General features: G+C 44.3%; 1 protein-coding gene across 1 annotated transcript in view; it reads right to left on the bottom strand.

Annotated features, from left to right (window-relative positions):
* Positions 1–5,037, bottom strand: part of LOC124595562 — a 124,908-nt gene extending 119,871 nt beyond the window's left edge. The window contains exon 1 of the mRNA XM_047134349.1: positions 5,033–5,037. Within this exon, the coding sequence (XP_046990305.1) occupies positions 5,033–5,037 (5 nt within the window). The remainder of the gene's footprint in view (positions 1–5,032) is intronic.
* Between the last annotated feature and the right edge of the window lie 15,566 nt (positions 5,038–20,603).

Raw genomic sequence — 20,603 nt, 5'->3', positions numbered from 1 at the left:
CCCCGTAAAGCTGATTTCATTCTACAGAATGATCAAATTGCTCTGATGCTAGGTTCCACTCACTGTTCAAAATAGTCCCAGACATATTCTATGGAGTTAAGGTAAGTTGATTTCGTTCAGCAGTCGAGGTGCGTAAGTTGCCTGCATGATAACCAATAAGAACGTATTAGCGGACCCCTGTGAACAAAACTGTATTCTTTGCAGTGTCTACGTCCGCAGCTCGTGGTCGTGCGGTAGCGTTCTCGCTTCCCGCGCCCAGGTTCCCCGGGTTCAATTACCGGCGGGGTCAGGGATTTTCTCTGCCTCGTGATGACTGGGTGTTGTGTGATGTCCTTAGGTTAGTTAGGTTTAAGTAGTTCTAAGTTCTAGGGGACTGATGACCATAGCTGTTAAGTCCCATAGTGCTCAGAGCCATTTGAACCATTTTTTGCAGTGTCTACGGCTTATTCGTCATGAAGATTAAGAGGAAAGGGCAACATGTGATCACCAATAATGTTGAAATAAATATCCAGGTTCGTGTTAATAGCAAAATGAATGAGAGAGCTTAAGTCATGGTGCGAAATACGTGCCCAAAGCAACACAACCATCTCCCACCTGAGCTGCATGATCCCCACTCTGCGGGTTAAATGCCTCACACGGCTGCCAGTGTGCCCGTCGCCTTTCATCATCTGAAAAGAAGCAAAACAGCGACAACACTACACGCTTCCATTCAGCCACTGCCCGGCTTCTGCGTTGTTCGGTCCGTTGAAGACCTACAGCTTTATGTGCTGTTGAGAGCAAAGGCTTTTTGCGACGTAATACGCCCCCTCCCCTCCCCTCTTCCGTCCCTCCTATCTATCCCCCACCTCTCCAACTATATGAAGTCCACTGAATGCACTTCATTCTCGTAGTGTTCGCTTGGGTGAGATGCGACTGTATTCTCAGACAGGAACAGACTCAGTCGGATATGAAAAGGATTGTCCCTGACAAAATGTAAAACTCCTGTCCGTTCGCAGTGAGAGAGAATCTCTATACGAGCAATTTTCTCACACCGTGATCACATGACAGCGAATGGATCACCATTCTTTGTAGACATTCCAAAGTGCACGGACATACTGTACCAAGGAGTGACACATTTGTGAGGTGGTACGTCTAATCGTGCGTTCTGCCCTATATTCTGCTGTATAGCGCATGCCTACATTCCTAGTAACTACATCCTTTTGCAGTTACTAGTGCCGACACATCGGTATTCTGCAAGCATTTTGCTACTAACGGTTGCGACTACATCGCACAATTGTCTCTATTAGGAGAGTCGTTTCTCACTTCACCACAACCGTACTGATTATACACTGACATGACAAAAGCATGGGATAGTGACAATCACATTTACAGATAGCGGTAGTATCGTGTACACTAAGTATAAAAGAGCAAAGCATTGGTGCAGCTGTCATTTGTACTTTGGTGATTCATGTGAAAAAATTTCCGACTTCATGAGAATTAACAGTCTTTGAACGATGAATGGCTTTTAAAGCTAGCAACATGGGACATTCTAATTCGTAAAAGTTAGGTAATTCAACATTCCGGGATCCCCAGTACCAATAACGCGTCGGGAATACTAAATTTCAGACATTACGCCTCGCCACGGGCAACGCGACGACTTTCACTTAACGACGAGAGCAGCGGCGTTTGCGTATTGTTGTCAGTGCTAAAAGACAAACAACACTGCGTGAAATAACCGCAGAAATCAATGTGAGAGGTGCAACAAATGTATCCGGTAGGACAGTGCCGCGACATCAGCCGTTAAAGGGTTAAGGCAGCAAACACCGACGCAATTGCCTTTCCTAACAGCAAATCGCCTGCAGCGCCTCTCCTGGGTTCGTCACCATATATGTTGGACTCGACGCAACTGGGAAACCGTGGCCTCATCAGATGAGTCCTAGTTTCAGTAGGTGAGAACTGATTGTAGGGTTCGAGTGTGGTGCAGACCCAGTGGAGCCACGGACCCAAGTTGTCAACAAAGCATTGTGCAATCTGGCGGTGGCTGCACAACGGTGTTGACTGTGTCCACATGGAATGGAGTGGGTCCTCTGGTCCATCTGAAATGATCACTGACTGAAAAAGGTGTGTTCAGTTACTTGGAGACACTTTTCGGCCATTAATAGAGTTCGTGTGTCCAAACAAAGACGGCAAGTGGAAGCCGTCAAAAAGAATCCCATCGAATATTTATGGATCATAACCAAGCGGCACCTTCGTGCCAAAATCACGTATGGGCAACACTTTCAGAGCTACGGTCGGCTAAGGAGGCAGCAAGGCTCAGTAGTTCTGCAGAGAATTTCCAGCGATATGTTGAGTCCGCCACACGTCGCGCTGCTGCATTACATCGGGCAACAGGAGGTCCGACACAGTTTAAGGAGGTATCCCATGAGTTTTACCACCTCAGTGAATGTATGTCATATGTAACGCCTGAACAGACGAATGTGGAATGACGTATTTCGATGTGGTATAAGCAGAGTTATTTTAAAGGTTATAGACATATTCAGAAACTGGTATTTCAGTATGCTGAAGGGATATCCGTCTATTTTAAAAAGAGGTAGGGTGTTGGTGGTTTTTCTCGTGCTGTTAGTACACGATGTTTCAGCTAATTTTGTGTTCTTGGCGAAACTCACATGATTATCACCTTAAGGACATGAAAAGACAGCCCCTAAGGCACGTGGTGTTTTAAAATGTCTTAGCCACAATCCATGGGGAGCAGACCGAACGTGCCTGTTCCTGTTTCAGAAGTCGTTGATGCGATCTTAACTTGATTATTGGTCCACAGTGTGGTCCTGCAAGGCCCTCTTACTTAAAAATGTTGGACGTGGTGCACAACGAAGGAATTTTCTGGCTACTGATGCCTAAGGCTTAGTCATAATTGAAAACGAATGACGATACCCTATGAGATTCGCACAATGGATTTCCTTATAGAGATCGGTGTGACTGATTTTAAAGGTTTGAACCAAAGCTAAAACAATCTCCATCTCGGCTCTTACAGAGGCCCCGAAACTATTTTATACTTGATGAATTATGAAAAGGATTGCGCTCCAGAGTTAAGGTTTCAGTCTTCGAATTAAAAGTTTTAGACAGGCATCACAGTTCTGAAGTTGTGTGCACTGACAGATGCAAATAAGGGGTCTCCACTGGCTCTTCAGTAGTCTTCACCAACTATGCCTTCAGAATTCGCCTTCCCTGTGAATGTACTGCATTCATCAGTGAGTTGCGTACGATTCATTAGGCAGTGGAATAGATAACGAGTCTGCAGGGCAAACAGTTCATCTGCTCCAACTCCCTTAACGGCCTGCAAGCATCGCAGAATATGTACTCTGCAGGGAAAATTCTCTGGCGAACAAATTTCTAAGTGCACTTCTTTCACCAGAGGGCTGAAGCAGGTATCGTCCTGTTGAGTACCGGGAGATGTGGGAATTTTGGGGAATAAACAAGCAGGTCAAGCCGCCTGCAGGGACCATACCAAGACAAAATGTTCCATTGCCCTGTAGGGTTTCGTTTCTCTGTTACGTCTGAGACCTATGCAGTTGTGGAAGAGGAGTAGCTGTCACTGAGGGACAATAAGTTGTTGCTGGTGGAGCCAATTATCCGGTCGAGGCGTTCACCATGCCTGTCACTCATGCAGTATGAAGTGGCCCTCACCCGCCTACAAACTGAGCATCCTACTCTAACGCATGCCTTCCTCCTCACACATGCAAATCATTGCACTCCACGTTTAAACTGAGGGATTTTTGTATTGTGAGGACACAAGCTGTCCTGTATTTTATCTGTTGACGAGACGAATGTGAACAAACTTTTAAGATTTTGTGGACTGTGTTGGACTCTGGCCTCAGGATTTAGGCTGCAGATTATAATGCGTTGCGGAGTTGTTGCCTCATATATTATATCTGTGTGTGTGTGTGTGTGTGTGTGTGTGTGTGTGTGTGTGTGTTTAGGGCATTCTTTTTGTTTCTATTTGCAGTTCAGGTTTTAATAATTCTGCAACATTTCCCATACTCGCCTCATAAAAGTTTAGTATGATCAATAAAGTCCGCGATGTCGTGCCCCTACGCATACCTACCACCATCATTATCATCAGCAGCATCAGCATCAGCATGTCTACCACCGAGTGCCCGCCTGACGTAAACAGAAGAATCCAGTATACATTCTTGGGGTAATAAATAAAGGCTTCTACTGGCAACGCGCTGCTTTTGACTCACCCCGACACACTAACCTCCACCAGAGGACACCCACACACGTTTCATGAGAAAGGGAATAACTGAATTTCTCGTCTGCTATATTTCCCAAAAGCGTCTTATATTGCAACCACCACAAAGTTTGCGATCGTATCACACAATATGTTTCATCGGGTGTTTAATTTCGATCTCTGTAAAATTCCCCTTTTCTGGAATGAAACAAGGCACTATTTCGTTCTGTCAGTACTCGACCTCCTTTTAATGAACTTGTGAGTAATACTTCCAGTATCACACCCCATTCGTAATTCCGCAGATAGGCCGTTACGGTGTGAGGAAGCTTGCATTTTTATCTTGTCTCTATTTTAGTACGACAGCTTCTGCTATTTTACAGGGCTTTCGGAATCATCTTTGAATCGTACATTCACTGGTTGTTCTGGTGTTGTGTGGTACAACTTAAGAACTTAGCGACTGTACAAGTTCCTCTGCCATATGTTGCTATGCTCTCTTTCGTTTCACATACCATCATAAAAAGGAAACGAGAACAATGTTCGTCATCCCGTCAACTAAGAGGTCATTAGAAACGGACCACAAGCTCCGACAGGACGACAATGACGAAGACATAAGAGTATCGTTTCCACAAAAAACAGAATTCGCCTTAACCGACTTAGGGCAATCATAAAATCTTAATGGCCGAAGGAGGAGTTGAATTTCAATCAGTTAGAAGAGTCCAGCAATTACTGGTTACAAGAAGCAGAATAATGATATATTAAGAAATGCAATGATGTCGACTATAGAGCCTTGATATGAAGGGATAAAAAGGCTACCGCAAGACTTACGTCATCTGGTAAGAGTTATGTGAAATATCTCTCTGAAATCGTAGAAGATAACTCGTATGTGCTACTGTTTATGGACGGCACTGAAGGGATGGAAGATAACTGAGGGTTATTACATTTGACAGACATTTCCATTAACGCAGGTGACCTAACCTGTATAATTATGCATTTGGGTTAGGCACGATAAAGCTTATACTCCAAACATCACGATATGAAGAGCGCCAGAAGAGAGTGAAATGTGACGAGTCTGTTATTAAAGCAATAACGGCAACCGCCGGTTTAATTTAAAGTAAGGTTCAGAAATATCAGTGGTGCTGAATATTTATACTGAAATATTCTGGTTCAATCTAGATTACCGAAGCGTCTGATATCGACCAGTACACGCAAATCGCCCTCAAAGTAAAATATTCCTGCTAACGTCCTTCAGCAAGTTCAATTAAACACAGACTCATGGACAATTATAATAATCATCTGTAGTACCGGTACGTCTTTATTATCATTAATACACTGCGGAAAAATTTAGGGCACCTGAAAAGACGACGTCGATTTGGATCCGATGACGGACGGCTTATGCCACCTCGGGGACAGTTGACGCACTGATAATAGTTTCAACTTTGTCCGTCATCAGACAGCTTAGTGGCATAGCTACCAGAGCGCCATCTGAGTCTACCCTTTAATAGGGAGTGCTCACAGCCAGAAGGCTCAGTGTGGTGTAAACGTGTGAAGCAAGCACGCAACCATGCTACGGAGACGCACTCGTGCTTCCTACAGCCAACTGGGCGAGTTTTAAAATGGTCCAATTGTGGTCTACCGAATGGTGGGATGGTCATTTCAAAGCATTACCAGACAGGTTGGACGTACTGCGTCAGTTGTGCAACGACGCTGGATCTGTAGTCAGTTGGACAGTCTCACAACCATAGACGAGGTCCCGAACGTCCACACAGGACATATGTCCGCCATAATCATTGTGTTGCGGGGGGAGCCACAGCTATCACTTTTCATATAAGAGGACTTGTGAGCGCAGACGTGTCAAAACGAACTGTTACGAACCGGTTATTAGGAGTGGGTCTACGTGCACGCGCACCTCTAGCCCTCTTCCACTCACGCAACAGCATCGACTGTTGCCGTCAGAGGCTCACTTGGAAGATGAAATGGTGTGCCATGGTCTTCAGCGATAAAAACAGATTCTGCCTGCGTGGAAGTACTGGTCGTTAGCGCATACGATGTAGATCTGGTGAGCGCTGTCTCGTAGAATGCATTCGTCCCAGACACACTAGCTCCACCTCATGGTCCGGGGTGCAACAAGCTACAATCTCGTTCACTTTTGGTGTGTCTGGAGGGAACGGTAATCAGAGCTCGGTACGTGCAGATTGTTGTTAGTACCGTTCTTTTACCGTTCTTGCAAGAGGAAGGTGACGTGTTCTTCCAGCAGGTTAATGCCACTCAATGTGCTCTGCAAGATGTGCAGCAACTTCCCTGGTCAGTATCATCTCCTACTTGTTTCCAATCGAGGAAGCTTGAGCTATGATGGGACGCGAAGTGACTCATGCGATTCGTCAGCCAACAACCCATACAGAATTATGTGAACAGGTTGAGCAGATGTGGCATAACGTATCTCAGGACAATATTCGCCATCTGTATGATCGACTGGAACCCAGAATCAGTGCTTGCGTTACCACCAGTGAAGTCTACACCACGTACTAATACAGGTGTTTCAGCATGGGTCGATACCTGGTATTTATGCTATTAATCTGTAAATGTAATCATTTCATGTACTCCATATGTACCCTTGTATCAATAAATCTTGAGCTGATGGGAAACCTTTAAAAGGGCGTACTGTTTTTTTTTTTCCCTAGAGTGTGTAAAACATACCAATTCGCTTGTAACTTATGTCAGTTTAGTTTAATAAGCTTACCTGAAATCATTCCAGAGATGACATCATGTTGCAACGTTATACGTATCTCCTGTCACATCTAAATTAGGTCTTCATTCCACCTTTGGGGTATGCAGTGATACACACTCATGTTCAGAAAAACCAAAAGACCTTTAACTACTAGAGGTAGGGCTTCCAAATTCACAGGATATGTACAGTCGTATCTGCTGCAGAAATTATTAGCGTTTAAGTCACCTTGGTTCAGCACGTGTCCTGTTGCCTAGTAGGCACAGAGTCCGTCATGAACCAATGACAACTTGTTTCATGCGTGATGGCACTGATGCCCATAAGGCCCATATGGGTTCCTGTGTTATATCCATCCTTCCTGCTTTCACCTGGTTCCATAGTTAATCAATAGTTGTTGGCATTGGGTCACAGCGCTGCATCCGTTTCACCGTATCCCACACATTTTCGACTGGCGACGAGTCTCTGGCGGGACAGGAAAAAGGCTGACATTCTGTGACACCAAGAAGGCACACGTTCGTGCAGTGACATGCGGTCGTGCATTGTCTTGCTTAAAAGTAGGATCTTTGGTGCTGTGCAGAAAAGGTATGACTATAGGTCGCAGGATGTCATTCACGTAGGACACACTTCTCACAGTATTCTGCACACGCACCAACCGTCATACCCCAAACCACAAGGCCTTCATTTGGTGCTATGAGTCGTGTGTGAACTGAGTCACTGTGATGCCGCTCCCCCTGTCTGAGGCGAACCAAGATGCGGCCATCATTCTCAAACAAACAGAACCTGAATCCTGACCCCAGTCACATCGTTCCATACACCACTGGCGTCTAGCATGCGTCTGCACAATCGCCAAGGGCAGGCAGAGAAGTGGACGACGGGTACGGAACCGATACCCCTGACAGTGTATTATGTGTTCGACTGTTCCACTGTTGTTCCAGAGGCGAGAAGGACACGGATCTGTCTTTTCGGATGAGGTGACGCTTATCTCGCGGGTTGGTCTGCACGGTGCGTCCTGACCCATCTCGTCGTGTTCTACGGCCTTCCGTGTACCATTCTGCACACCCCCCACACGAACAGCCCTTTCCCGGATTAATCACCACATTTTCTGATACTAATAATCCGCCTTCTTTCAAACTCAGTGATTTACGGTACGGTTCGCGCACACGTCTAAGAGTCATCCTGGACGTCTGATCAAGTCACACCGATCCATTACCTTCTGCTCGTAGCGACAACGAGAGCCGCAGGCGCATTTTACCGGTCAGTAGCGATGCGCCACGATATCAGTGTTTAACTTGAACCCGCGGAGAGGCATGGTCCAGATGCTAGTCATTCTTGCAGAACAATGTATATGTCCTGTGAATACGAACGTTCTCTAGTCGTTCAAAGTGTTCTGTTTTTTTTCTGAAAATGAGTGTATTATAAAATTCGAAGCCTGCTGAAGGAAGAATTTGCTCTACAATGATGTAACCAGCAAGGAAATTAGAGGTGGGATCCAATGGTTTTACTTATTAGCGTTTATTGTTGCCTATATGTTAAGAGAAAGAGACACAAATAGATAAATACCGCGACATAAAATAGCCCATGACTTTTCAAGCTATCCTTCATGGTATATTGATTCGGTGAAGAGGGAATAGTGTACAGAAGTTTAGATTTAGACGGTGGGATTAGCGTATGAAACCCAAATCTCCTAAATATGAGTAAGATTCTTAATCATCTTCCCACTTCGAAGGTAGGGAAAAGAGCGTAGGACTGTTGATTATCATTCTTAGATCGAATGAAGACGTTATGTTCGACGTATCTATTTGTTCAGGTATTAATATTTGTTGGGTAGAACGAATTCTCTTGACAAACGCCAGTACTATCTTCAGATGTTACACTGCTATTGGTTCCATTGTCACCAGTAACTCAGTACCACAACACCCATCTCAAAATGTCAATACCAGGCCAAACAAAACGTTCTATTTATAAAAAAATGTACTAGCTTCTATAGCAACGTATGTCACGCAATAACAATAATTATAACATTTCCGGCAATGAAAGATTACATTCTAGGTAAGACTGACCTTCCCAATGAAGGAGACAATTTCTCGATTCACGTTTACTCATCTGATTACTCAAGCAAAGCTACATCAAAATTTCTGTTGCACCTTGATATGACAATGATTCTTCTTTTCTGCTATTCCGTACAACATGTATTATACAAATAAACGAAAGGAGGAAGAAAGATAAGGATTCAACGTTTGCTCGATAACGAGATCATTGGAGACGAAGCACAAATTCGGAATGAGGGTAATGTGCAATGAAACCAGCTGTACCCACTTTCAAAGAAATAATGGAGGCATCTGTCATGGTCAATTTAGGGAAACTACGGGAAAATTAAATACAGACTGTAGGACGGAAATGTGCGACTCTAGAATCGCATGTTTACCATAGCGCCACCTAATTAGTACATGTATACACCGCCGCATGGCAGTTTATCAACTGTTATTAACTGTCATTATTTATCTTTTCTCAAAAATTAGTATACGGTGTGGATGAAATACAAGGAGCCAGAATAATCTCTACCGATATTTCAAGGACTTACAATCAATACAAATACAAAAGGAGTCGTGTGAGTGGGCACATTTGTATTAAGCAATTATGCAGAGCCTGTTACATGTCAACGGATTTTGAGTAGACGTCTCAAATTACGGTACCACTTACGCAAAAGTTCATTGTGGATCGCAAATTACGAGGGGCGTTCAGTAAGTAATGCAACATATTTGTTTCTCGGCTATTTTCGGAAAAAAAACACGCGAAATTTGTTCTAGGGGCTTCAGCCTTGTGTAGTTTCATGAAATTGCCATAGGTGGCTGCACTATACATAGCCTTCAGATGGTACCTGCAACGGAGGTGCGTTCCAAACAGAGAGCTGTCACAGAGTTTCTTTTAGTGGAAAATCAGAGCATCGCAGATATTAACAGGAGCTTGCAGAATGTCTAGAGAGACCTGGCTGTGAACAAAAGCACGGTGAGTTGGGCGGACAGTCTCATTCGATATCATCGACGGATCACAATCAAACACCTCGCTGCACAGCTGGACATATCTGTTGATAACGCTAACGCACTTACCCACCACTTGTGGTAAACAGATGTGTGTAACCGCTGAGTTCCTCGCGGCCTAATAAAAGACCATAAAGAGCAGTGAAGGACATTCTGTGCGGAATTACTTGCGAGTTACAAGGCTGAGCATGACAATTTTTCGTCAAATACGACAAAGGCGACGAAACATGGGTTCATGACTTCCACTCGGAAACAAAACGGCAAGTAAAGTCATGGCGATGGTTTTCTGGGACTCTTAAAGGGTTATTCTCTTTTATGTCTTCTCTGCACTGAACTACCTTCAGGAAACTGAAGAAACTACTTCAGCGTTTTCATCGCCACAACTTTTTGCCTTCTCCATGACAACGCAAGGCAGCACATAAGTTTACGCAACCGAGAGGAGCTCACCAAACTTGATAGGACAGCCGATTCCAAACTACCCTACATCAAAGATCCCTCACCTTCCGGCTTCCAACAATTTGGCCCGATGGGGGATGCACTCAGCGGGAGGCGCGGATTATGGGGTGTTTATTGATGAATCAAGGGATTGGTTCCGACGTGGACAAGGAGAGTGGTACCACACGGGCATACAGGCCTTCACAGTAACATAGGATAAGGCCATCACATTGAGCGGAGACTATTGAAAAAAATAGGATTTTGTAACCGAAAGAGTGCCGGCGGAAGTGGCCGAGCGGTTCTAAACTCTGGAGCCGCGCGACCGCTACGGTCGCAGGTTCGCATCCTGCCTCGGGCATGGATGTGTGTGATGTCCTTAGGTTAGTTAAGTTTAAGTAGTTCTAAGTTCTAGGGGGCTGATGACTTCAGATGTTTAGTCCCATAGTGCTCAGAGCCACTTTAACCAATTTAACCGAAAGAGTGGGAAATAATACGTTATATCGGAATCCTGAATTATACCAACTTGCTTTCAGAAAAAAAAATGTTGTATTACTTATTGAACAACCTTCTTATTAATAATAGTTTAAATTTTACGTGCTTCGTAAGAGAAAGAGACAGAGGGTATGTGGTTAGGCTTGCATATACCAGTACTATTAACAAGTGCAGATGGTACTAATCAGACGAGATACCATATTTCTATTTCCTTTTTTTTTAGATCCCAGGAATAAAACAGCGAGGGAAAAAGACGGTAAAACGAACCTCGTTCAAACTGGAACATACCACTTTAAATAATAAGTGATAATCGTATTAATCTGTCGCGAGACGTTGCGTCAATTTCAATCTTTTGATTTTGAAAACGTGCAAAATATTTTGTGTTGTTAATCAATTTTAAACCACTCTAAACTGGTATATTAGAGCTATTATACGGGTTGCATTTGAGTTTTCAAAATTACACTTGGTAATTTTCCATTTCGCACTTTCTACAATTTGATTGAAGAGTATTTTCACTTGAATTCGTAAGCCTAAGACACTACGTTAGAATAATACTAGTATTACAAGGTGTGCCACTATATTGCATTTAAATAAAACTTTCATGTTTGAATTTCCAAAAGAGTATTTCCACAGGATCGTTAGAATAAGTTCATGAAATTTGATGTATGTAATATATCGGAAATGTCACATCTGCACTCATCGCATGTACTGAAAATATAGTAAACTACTACACGTCATATTATTAACTCTGTGCTTTAAAAAAAGAATATACGTTACTACATGAGTTGGAACAAAGCCCAACGGGGATCTTATAGTGAACCTATCTGTGCGATACGAAGAGAACAACACCTCTACCTGTAACTTTCACCAGCAGAGAAAGGTATTTACTTTAAAAGGCAGATGCCCACAGTATGAAACAACACAGATTGTCTTCTCGGTGGGTTACGTAAAAAGGTAAATAGTTATCAGAATGCATCTCCACCCTCAGGATGATTATAATATTTTCAATACTACGAATGAATCCCTAAATCACTCCCAACAATTGGAAACATATTTTTGAAATGGTTGTAACTCTCGAAAAAGTAGAAGATATTGCTAAAATGTCGTCTTACGTATTCTTGTACGAGATTAAGACTTTTTCGTTACTTTCAGTCACTGTCATTACATCCTGCATACGCCTCATTCTCTCGAGCGGAGTGATATCGTCAAAACTAATATATTGGGAAAGGAGAGGTCCGCGCTTGGTGTGAAGTTTTGACTTTTACTTTTTTGCTATATTCAATCATCAGATAATCCTACAACAAAAAACGTACAAGAATATTTTGTAAATGCATAGGTTATGAATTATATTAAGGGTGGACGGTATATACGTGTAGAGACTTGTCCAGTATCAATTATTTCTTGAGTAATAGAATCAACTAAACGTAGAAATTTATTCACTATGTAGAGGGAGAAAAGGAGAGCTCTCAAAAGAGAAGCTGGACAGTTAGCTGTGAAGAAAATCAGAATTCTGTGAGCCACGTAAGTTACCAACTTCAGGATTTCCATCTGGAAGAACGGTTCCACTTTGTAACAAGGAGGAGTACATAAATTTGAATCCGCAATCACTGCTGTCGGGCTGCGCCCTGTGTCTGATGCATGTGTTCCATGGCCGTATTTTACACTCCATTTTCTCGGCATTTGCATGAAAGTATGAACTGATAATCTTAACAATACTTCAACTTGCATTCAGAATTTCAATAGCAAATTTATTAGATACTTTTGTTACAGTTTTGTTCAGCCCTTCCGGAAATCAGACGGGATTATGCTTTACCCAGACTGTCTATCGATGGTGGGAAAAACTGTGTGGTCTCGGTGAAATTCCTCTTTTCACAGTCTAGCTGGCTGATTCGAACTAAAGAGATATGCCAATCAGCTAGCGCGAGGAACTCATAGTAACAAAATCACCTAACATGCAAACGAAGAGCGGCCGTGCGGTTAAAGGCGCTTCAGTCTGAAACCGCGTGACCGCTACGGTCGCAGGTTCGAATCCTGCCTCGGGCATGGATGTGTGTGATGTCCTTAGGTTAGTTAGGTTTAATTCGTTCTAAGTTCTAGGCGACTGATGACCTCAGAAGTTAAGTCGCATAGTGCTCAGAGCCATTTTTTTGCAAACGAAGATGCAAAATATGATGAGTTCTAGATTCTGAATACGAAGTCAGAAGTGTTTTTGGTTCTGTACCAGTAGCTTAACTGTGAAATTTAACCTGCAGCTTCTTTTGGGTAATGTGAAATTGAAAGAGCATAGCTTTCGGTGGTATATAAGTTTTCTACATGAGTTTTCTTGAAATTTGTACTTTTATCCTACACGAAAAATCCTTTCTTAAGTTTCTGATGTCTGACGAAAGGACGTCTGTAGTAACTTGGAGATCGTATTTCAAATTCTCCATAAGATGGCTTCCTACGCCAAGACGTCGATTTCGGACCGTCTCACAACGCTTAACGAGGACAGTATTACTTAATACCCTTCTACAAATATAAGGGAATGTACCAAAAATATTCTGCTCTTTGGTAAATACAATGAAACGTTGTTCCAAAGAAAATGATTTCAATCATGTGGGTGACCACTCTGTCACACATATCCAACGAGCAAGCAGTGGCATTGAATTTGTAACTTTTGGGTTTTTATAACCTACTTTTAGGTGTTAGTTCTTTACATTATTACAAAATCACATTGCTGAAAATTAACAATATACGACGCACAAGGCATAAATCATGACAATCATCAAGTTTTCTGAGTCTCAGGTTACCTGGTTCTCGATGGGAATTTAAGCCCTAATCTTCCTCCCATACAGGTTTGCCACAGGAGCAGCATGAACATTAAACGCGTCATCATTTTTGTACCTAATAATAGTCAAGTCCTCCTTATGCGAGCAGAAAATGTTTTGCCGACTGTAGAAGGTTCGCTGCAGATCTGAACGTCTACTCAGTCAGATGGTACTATCAAGCATAAATACAAGGTGAGTCTAAGATAACGTTCGGTAACTGGACCAGTATCTAAATGGCAACGTGCCTTAAAACTTTACGTATGTTCATGTGAATGGAGAGCTACGGAAGTATGGCGTCGAGCATACTAAACTGAAGCACCTTTGTTTGGTATAGCGCATCAACTGCAGTGTAGAGACTCATGACTACAGCAATGGCGGGGCATCAACATAAAGATATCTTACCGATTGAAATAACGACGACGGCGATAAATGTGATAATGCTGTAACCTTACGGAACGATATTAGTGAGAAGAAAATGGCTTTTATTGGTGTTTCGTATGTTTCCACAGATAGTAAGTATTATAGGGAGGACCTTCTACTCCGTCGCAGATCTTACAAACTTCAATTCGAAGACTACATTTTGTCATCCTCATGTAAAAAGGTGCCATGCTACTGCACCATTTCAGCATATTATCTTATTTGACCCTGTCCAAACATTCCCAGTAAGGAACTTTTAACATCCTCCCCTGCCGAGATAGCGAAATGATCCCTGAAATCTACCTACCTTATCACATGTAATCCGTTCTACTTTTGAGTTTTACCTGGCAACACCTATGTCTCATTTATCAGATCCTTATGCAGTACGAAATTGTTTGATTGATCCTCTCCGATTCGAAATCGCAAATCATTGTATTAGGTCGGTGCTTCAGTTCGTAGCGTTTTTGTTTCTAATGTTGGTATTCCGGTTCCTATGGGATTATTTAACGGTTATCATTGTTCCTTTGCAGATCACTGATGCCATTTGAGTTTACATATAGTCATTTGGAAATAGTGAATGGAACTGTGGACACTAGAACATGGAGTGCCAAGTGCAGTAATCGGAATACTTGCGACACATCTTCAGCTTCAGTATGGAGGTGACAGCAGCGGGGGCGCGCAGAAATATTTGCGCCGTGTATGGGAATAATGCCATTTGACGAAGTGCGACAAGAAAATGATTTTCTCATTTTAAGGAGGATCGTTTTGATACTAGCGACTTTCCACGATTAGGAAGATATTCAGTGTTTGTTACATATCGTTTAAACGTATCAGTCGACAATGATCGACACCAGCGTGCTCGAGAACTGGTAAATGTGATGAAATATGACCATTCCACCATCGTGAGACGTTTTCATACAATGGTGAAGGTTCAAAAGTGGTATGTTTTTGTACCGCATGCTTTAACAAGGGAACCGTACGTACTTTTGATTCTTGTTGGCAGGGAGTGCGGATCGAGGCTACGGCTTCAACATATGTAAACAGCAATGCGCACCTCTCAACCGTTTTCGATGACATCGAGTTTGAAAGTTTTAGACACATCAAAAAAAGTTTGGCATACCTTGGATCCGAAAGTTCCGGAACCTGTACAGAAAACTGGAATAGTGCTCAACATAAACATCATTTGCGCCCTTCATATATCTTATGAAAATCACAGACTGCATGTTGTACCACCATAAAGCGAGACCTTCAGAGGTGGTGGCAAGTTTGCCGTAGACACCGCTACCTCTAATACCAAGTAGCAAGTCCTCTTGCACTGATGCATACCTGCATTCGTCGTGGCATACTATCCAAAAGTTCATCAAGGCACTGTTGATGCAGATTGTCCCTCTCCTCAACGGCGATTCGGCGTAGATCCCTATAGTGGTTGGCGGGTCACTTCGTCCATAAACAGCCCTTTTCAGTCTATCCCGGATATGTTCAGTAGAGTTCATGTCTTGAGAACATAGTGGCCATTCTAGTCTAGCGATGTCGTTATCCTTAAGGATGTCATTCACAAGATGTGCATGATGGGGGCGCGATTTGTCGTCTCCATGGACGAATGTCTCACCAATATGCTGCCGATATGGTTGCGCTATCGATCGGAGGATGTCATTCACGTATCTTACAGTCATTACGGCGCCTTCCATGACCACTAGCGGCGTACGTCGGCCCCACGTAATGCCATCCCAAAACAGCAGGAAACCTGCACCTTGCTGCACTTGCTGGACAGTGTGACTAAGACGTTCAGCCTGACCGGGCTGCTCCAAACACGTCTCCTACGATTGTCTGGTTAAAGTTAAGCGTGACATTAATCGGTAAAGAGAACGTGATGCCACTCCTGAGCGGTCCGTTCGGCATGTTTTCGGCTCCATCTGTATCGCGCTGCGTAGTTGCAAAGATGGACCTCGCCTTGGAAGTCGGGAGTGAAGTTGCGCATCTTGCAGACTACTGCACACAGTTTGGATCGTAACACGACGTCCCGAGGCTGCACGAAAAGCATTATTCAACATGGTGGCGTTGCTGTCAGGGTTCCTCCGAGCCATAATCCGTAGGTAGTGGTCATCCACTGCAGTAGTAGCCCTTGGGCGGCCTGAGCGAAGCATGTCATCGACAGTCCCTATCTCTCTGTATCTCCTCCATGTCCGAACAACATTGCTCTGGTTCACTTCGAGACGCCTGGTCACTTCCCTTGTTCACAGCCCTTTCTGGCATAAAGCAACAATGCCGACGCGATCGAACTACCGTCTACGCGTGGTTCAACTGCTGACAACAAGAGCCATGTACATCCTTCCTGGTGGAATGACTGGAACTGAGCGGCTATCGTACCCCCTCCGTCTAATATCTACATCTACATCTACATCTACATCTACATGACTACTCTGCAATTCACACTTAAGTGCTTGGCAGAGGGTTCATCGAACCACAATCATACTATCTCTCTACCATTCCACTCCCGAACAGCGCGCGGGAAAAACGAACACCTAAACCTTTCTGTTCGAGATCTGATTTCTCTTATTTTATTTTGATGATCATTCCTACCTATGTAGGTTGGGCTCAACAAAATATTTTCGCAATCGGAAGAGAAAGTTGGCGCCTGAAATTTCGTAAATAGATCTCGCCGCGACGAAAAACGTCTTTGCTTTAATGACTTCCATCCCAACTCGCGTATCATATCTGCCACACTCTCTCCCCTATTACGCGATAATACAAAACGAGCTGCCATTTTTTGCACCCTTTCGATATCCTCCGTCAGTCACACCTGGTAAGGATCCCACACCGCGCAGCAATATTCTAACAGAGGACGAACGAGTGTAGTGTAAGCTGTCTCTTTAGTGGACTTGTTGCATCTTCTAAGTGTCCTGCCAATGAAACAAAACGTTTGGCTCGCCTTCCCCACAATATTATCTATGTGGTCTTTCCAACTGAAGTTGTTCATAATTTTAACACCCAGGTACTTAGTTGAATTGACAGCCTTGAGAATTGTACTATTTATCAAGTAATCGAATTCTAACGGATTTCTTTTGGAACTCATGTGAATCACCTCACACGTTTCGTTGTTTAGCGTCAATTGCCACCTGCCACACCATACAGCAATCATTTCTAAATCGCTTTGCAACTGATACTGGTCTTCGGATGACCATATTAGACGGTAAATTACAGCATCATCTGCGAACAACCTAAGAGAACTGCTCAGATTGTCACCCAGGTCATTTATATACATCAGGAACAGCAGAGGTCCCAAGACGCTTCCCTGGGGAACACCTGATATCACTTCAGTTTTATTCGATGATTTGCTGTCTATTACCAGGAACTGCGACCTTCCTGACAGGAAATCACGAATCCAGTCGCACAACTGAGACGATACCCCATAGGCCTGCCACTTGGTTAGAAGTCGTTTGTGAGGAACGGTGTCAAAAGCCTTCCGGAAATCTAGAAATACGGAATCAACTTGAGATCCCCTGTCGATAGCGGCCATTACTTCGTGCGAATAAAGAGCTAGCTGCGTGGCACAAGAACGATGTTTTCTGAAACCATGCTGATTACGTATCAATAGATCGTTCCCTTCGAGGTGATTCATAATGTTTGAATACAGTATATGCTCCAAAACCCTACTGCAAACCGACGTCAATGATATAGGTCTGTAGTTCGATGGATTACACCTAATACCCTTCTTAAACACTGGTGCGACCTGCACAATTTTCCAATCTGTAGGTACAGATCTATCGGTGAGCGAGCGGTTGTATATGATTGCTAAGTAGGGAGCTATTGTATCAGCGTAATCTGAAAGGAACCTAATCGGTATACAATCTAGGCCTGAAGACTTGCCCGTATCAAGCGATTTGAGTTACTTCGCAATCCCTAAGGTATCTACTTCTAAGAAACCCATGCTAGCAGCTGTTCGTGTTTCAAATTCTGTAATATTCCATTCGTCTTCCCTGGTGAAGGAATTTCGGAAAACTACGTTCAATAACTCCGCTTTAGCGGCACAGTCGTCGGTAACAGCACCATCGGCACTGCGCAGCGAAGGTATTGACTGCGTCTTGCCGCTTGTGTACTTTACATACGACCAGAATTTCTTCGGATTTTCTACCAAATGTCGAGACAATGTTTCGTTGTGGAACCTATTAAAGGCATCTCGCATTGAAGTCCGTGCCAAATTTCGCGCGTCTGTAAATTTTAGCCAATCTTCGGGATTTCGCGTTCTTCTGAACTTCGCATGCTTTTTCCGTTGCCTCTGCAACAGCGTTCGGACCTGTTTTGTGTACCATGGGGGATGAGTTCCATCTCTTACCAATTTATGAGGTATGAATCTCTCAATTGCTGTTGCTACTACACTCCTGGAAATTGAAATAAGAACACCGTGAATTCATTGTCCCAGGAAGGGGAAACTTTATTGACACATTCCTAGGGTCAGATACATCACATGATCACACTGACAGAACTACAGGCACATAGCCACAGGCAACAGAGCATGCACAATGTCGACACTAGTACAGTGTATATCCACCTTTCGCAGCAATGCAGGCTGCTATTCTCCCATGGAGACGATCGTAGAGATGCTGGATGTAGTCCTGTGGAACGGCTTGCCATGCCATTTCCACCTGGCGCCTCAGTTGGACCAGCGTTCGTGCTGGACGTGCAGACCGCGTGAGACGACGCTTCATCCAGTCCCAAACATGCTCAATGGGGGACAGATCCGGAGATCTTGCTGGCCAGGGTAGTTGACTTATACCTTCTAGAGCACGTTGGGTGGCACGGGATACATGCGGACGTGCATTGTCCTGTTGGAACAGCAAGTTCCCTTGCCGGTCTAGGAATGGTAGAACGATGGGTTCGATGACGGTTTGGATGTACCGTGCACTATTCAGTGTCCCCTCGACGATCACCAGTGGTGTACGGCCAGTGTAGGAGATCGCTCCCCACACCATGATGCCGGGTGTTGGCCCTGTGTGCCTCGGTCGTATGCAGTCTTGATTGTGGCGCTCACCTGCACGGCGTCAAACACGCATACGACCATCATTGGCACCAAGGCAGAAGCGACTCTCATCGCTGAAGACGACACGTCTCCTTTCGTCCCTCCATTCACGCCTGTCGCGACACCACTGGAGGCGGGCTGCACGATGTTGGGGCGTGAGCGGAAGACGGCCTAACGGTGTGCGGGACCGTAGCCCAGCTTCATGGAGACGGTTGCGAATGGTCCTCGCCGATACCCCAGGAGCAACAGTGTCCCTAATTTGCTGGGAAGTGGCGGTGCGGTCCCCTACGGCACTGCGTAGGATCCTACGGTCTTGGCGTGCATCCGTCCGTCGCTGCGGTCCGGTCCCAGGTCGACGGGCATGTGCACCTTCCGCCGACCACTGGCGACAACATCGATGTACTGTGGAGACCTCACGCCCCACGTGTTGAGCAATTGGGCGGTACGTCCACCCGGCCTCCCGCATGCCCACTATACGCCCTCGCTCAAAGTCCGTCAACTGCACATACGGTTCACGTCCACGCTGTCGCGGCATGCTACCAGTGTTAAAGACTGCGATGGAGCTCCGTATGCCACGGCAAACTGGCTGACACTGACGGCGGCGGTGCATAAATGCTGCGCAGCTAGCGCCATTCGACGGCCAACACCGCGGTTCCTGGTGTGTCCGCTGTGCCGTGCGTGTGATCATTGCTTGTACAGCCCTCTCGCAGTGTCCGGAGCAAGTATGGTGGGTCTGACACACCGGTGTCAATGTGTTCTTTTTTCCATTTCCAGGAGTGTATATCTTTGAATTTGAGCCACATCTCGTCTACATTTGCATAGTCAGATCGGAAGAAATGGAGATTGGCTCTTAGGAAGGCTTCTAGTGACACTTTATCCGCTTTTTTAAATAAAATTCTTTTCCGTTTGTTTCTGGTGGATTTGGAAGAAACGGTAGAGAGCCTAGCTACAACGACCTTGTGATCACTAATCCCTGTATCAATCATGATGCTCTCTATCAGCTCTGGATTGTTTGTGGCTAAGAGATCAAGTGTGTTTTCGCAACCATTTACAATCCGCGTGGGTTCGTGGACTAACTGCTCGAAATAATTTTCGGAGAAAGCATTTAGGACAATTTCGGAAGATGTTTTCTGCCTACCACCGGTTTTGAACAAGTACTTTTGCCAACATATCGAGGAAAGTTTGAAGTCCCCACCAACTGTAACGGTATGAGTGGGGTTTGTTACGAGACTCAAATTTTCTCTGAACTGTTCCGCAACTATATGATCGGAGTCTGACGGTCGGTAGAAGGAGCCAATTATTAACTTAGTTCAGCTGTTAAGTATAACCTCCACCCATACCAATTCGCACGGAGTATCTACTTCGACTTCACTACAAGATAAACCACTACTGACAGACACAAACACTCCACCACCAATTCTGCCTAATCTATCTTTCCTCAACACCGTCTGAGACTTCATACCTATAA

Source organism: Schistocerca americana, chromosome 1 (genome assembly GCF_021461395.2).
Source record: "Schistocerca americana isolate TAMUIC-IGC-003095 chromosome 1, iqSchAmer2.1, whole genome shotgun sequence".
Taxonomy (NCBI): Eukaryota; Metazoa; Arthropoda; class Insecta; order Orthoptera; family Acrididae; genus Schistocerca; species Schistocerca americana.
Note: the sequence above shows the minus strand (reverse complement) of the source record. Positions and strands in the feature narration are given on the sequence as shown.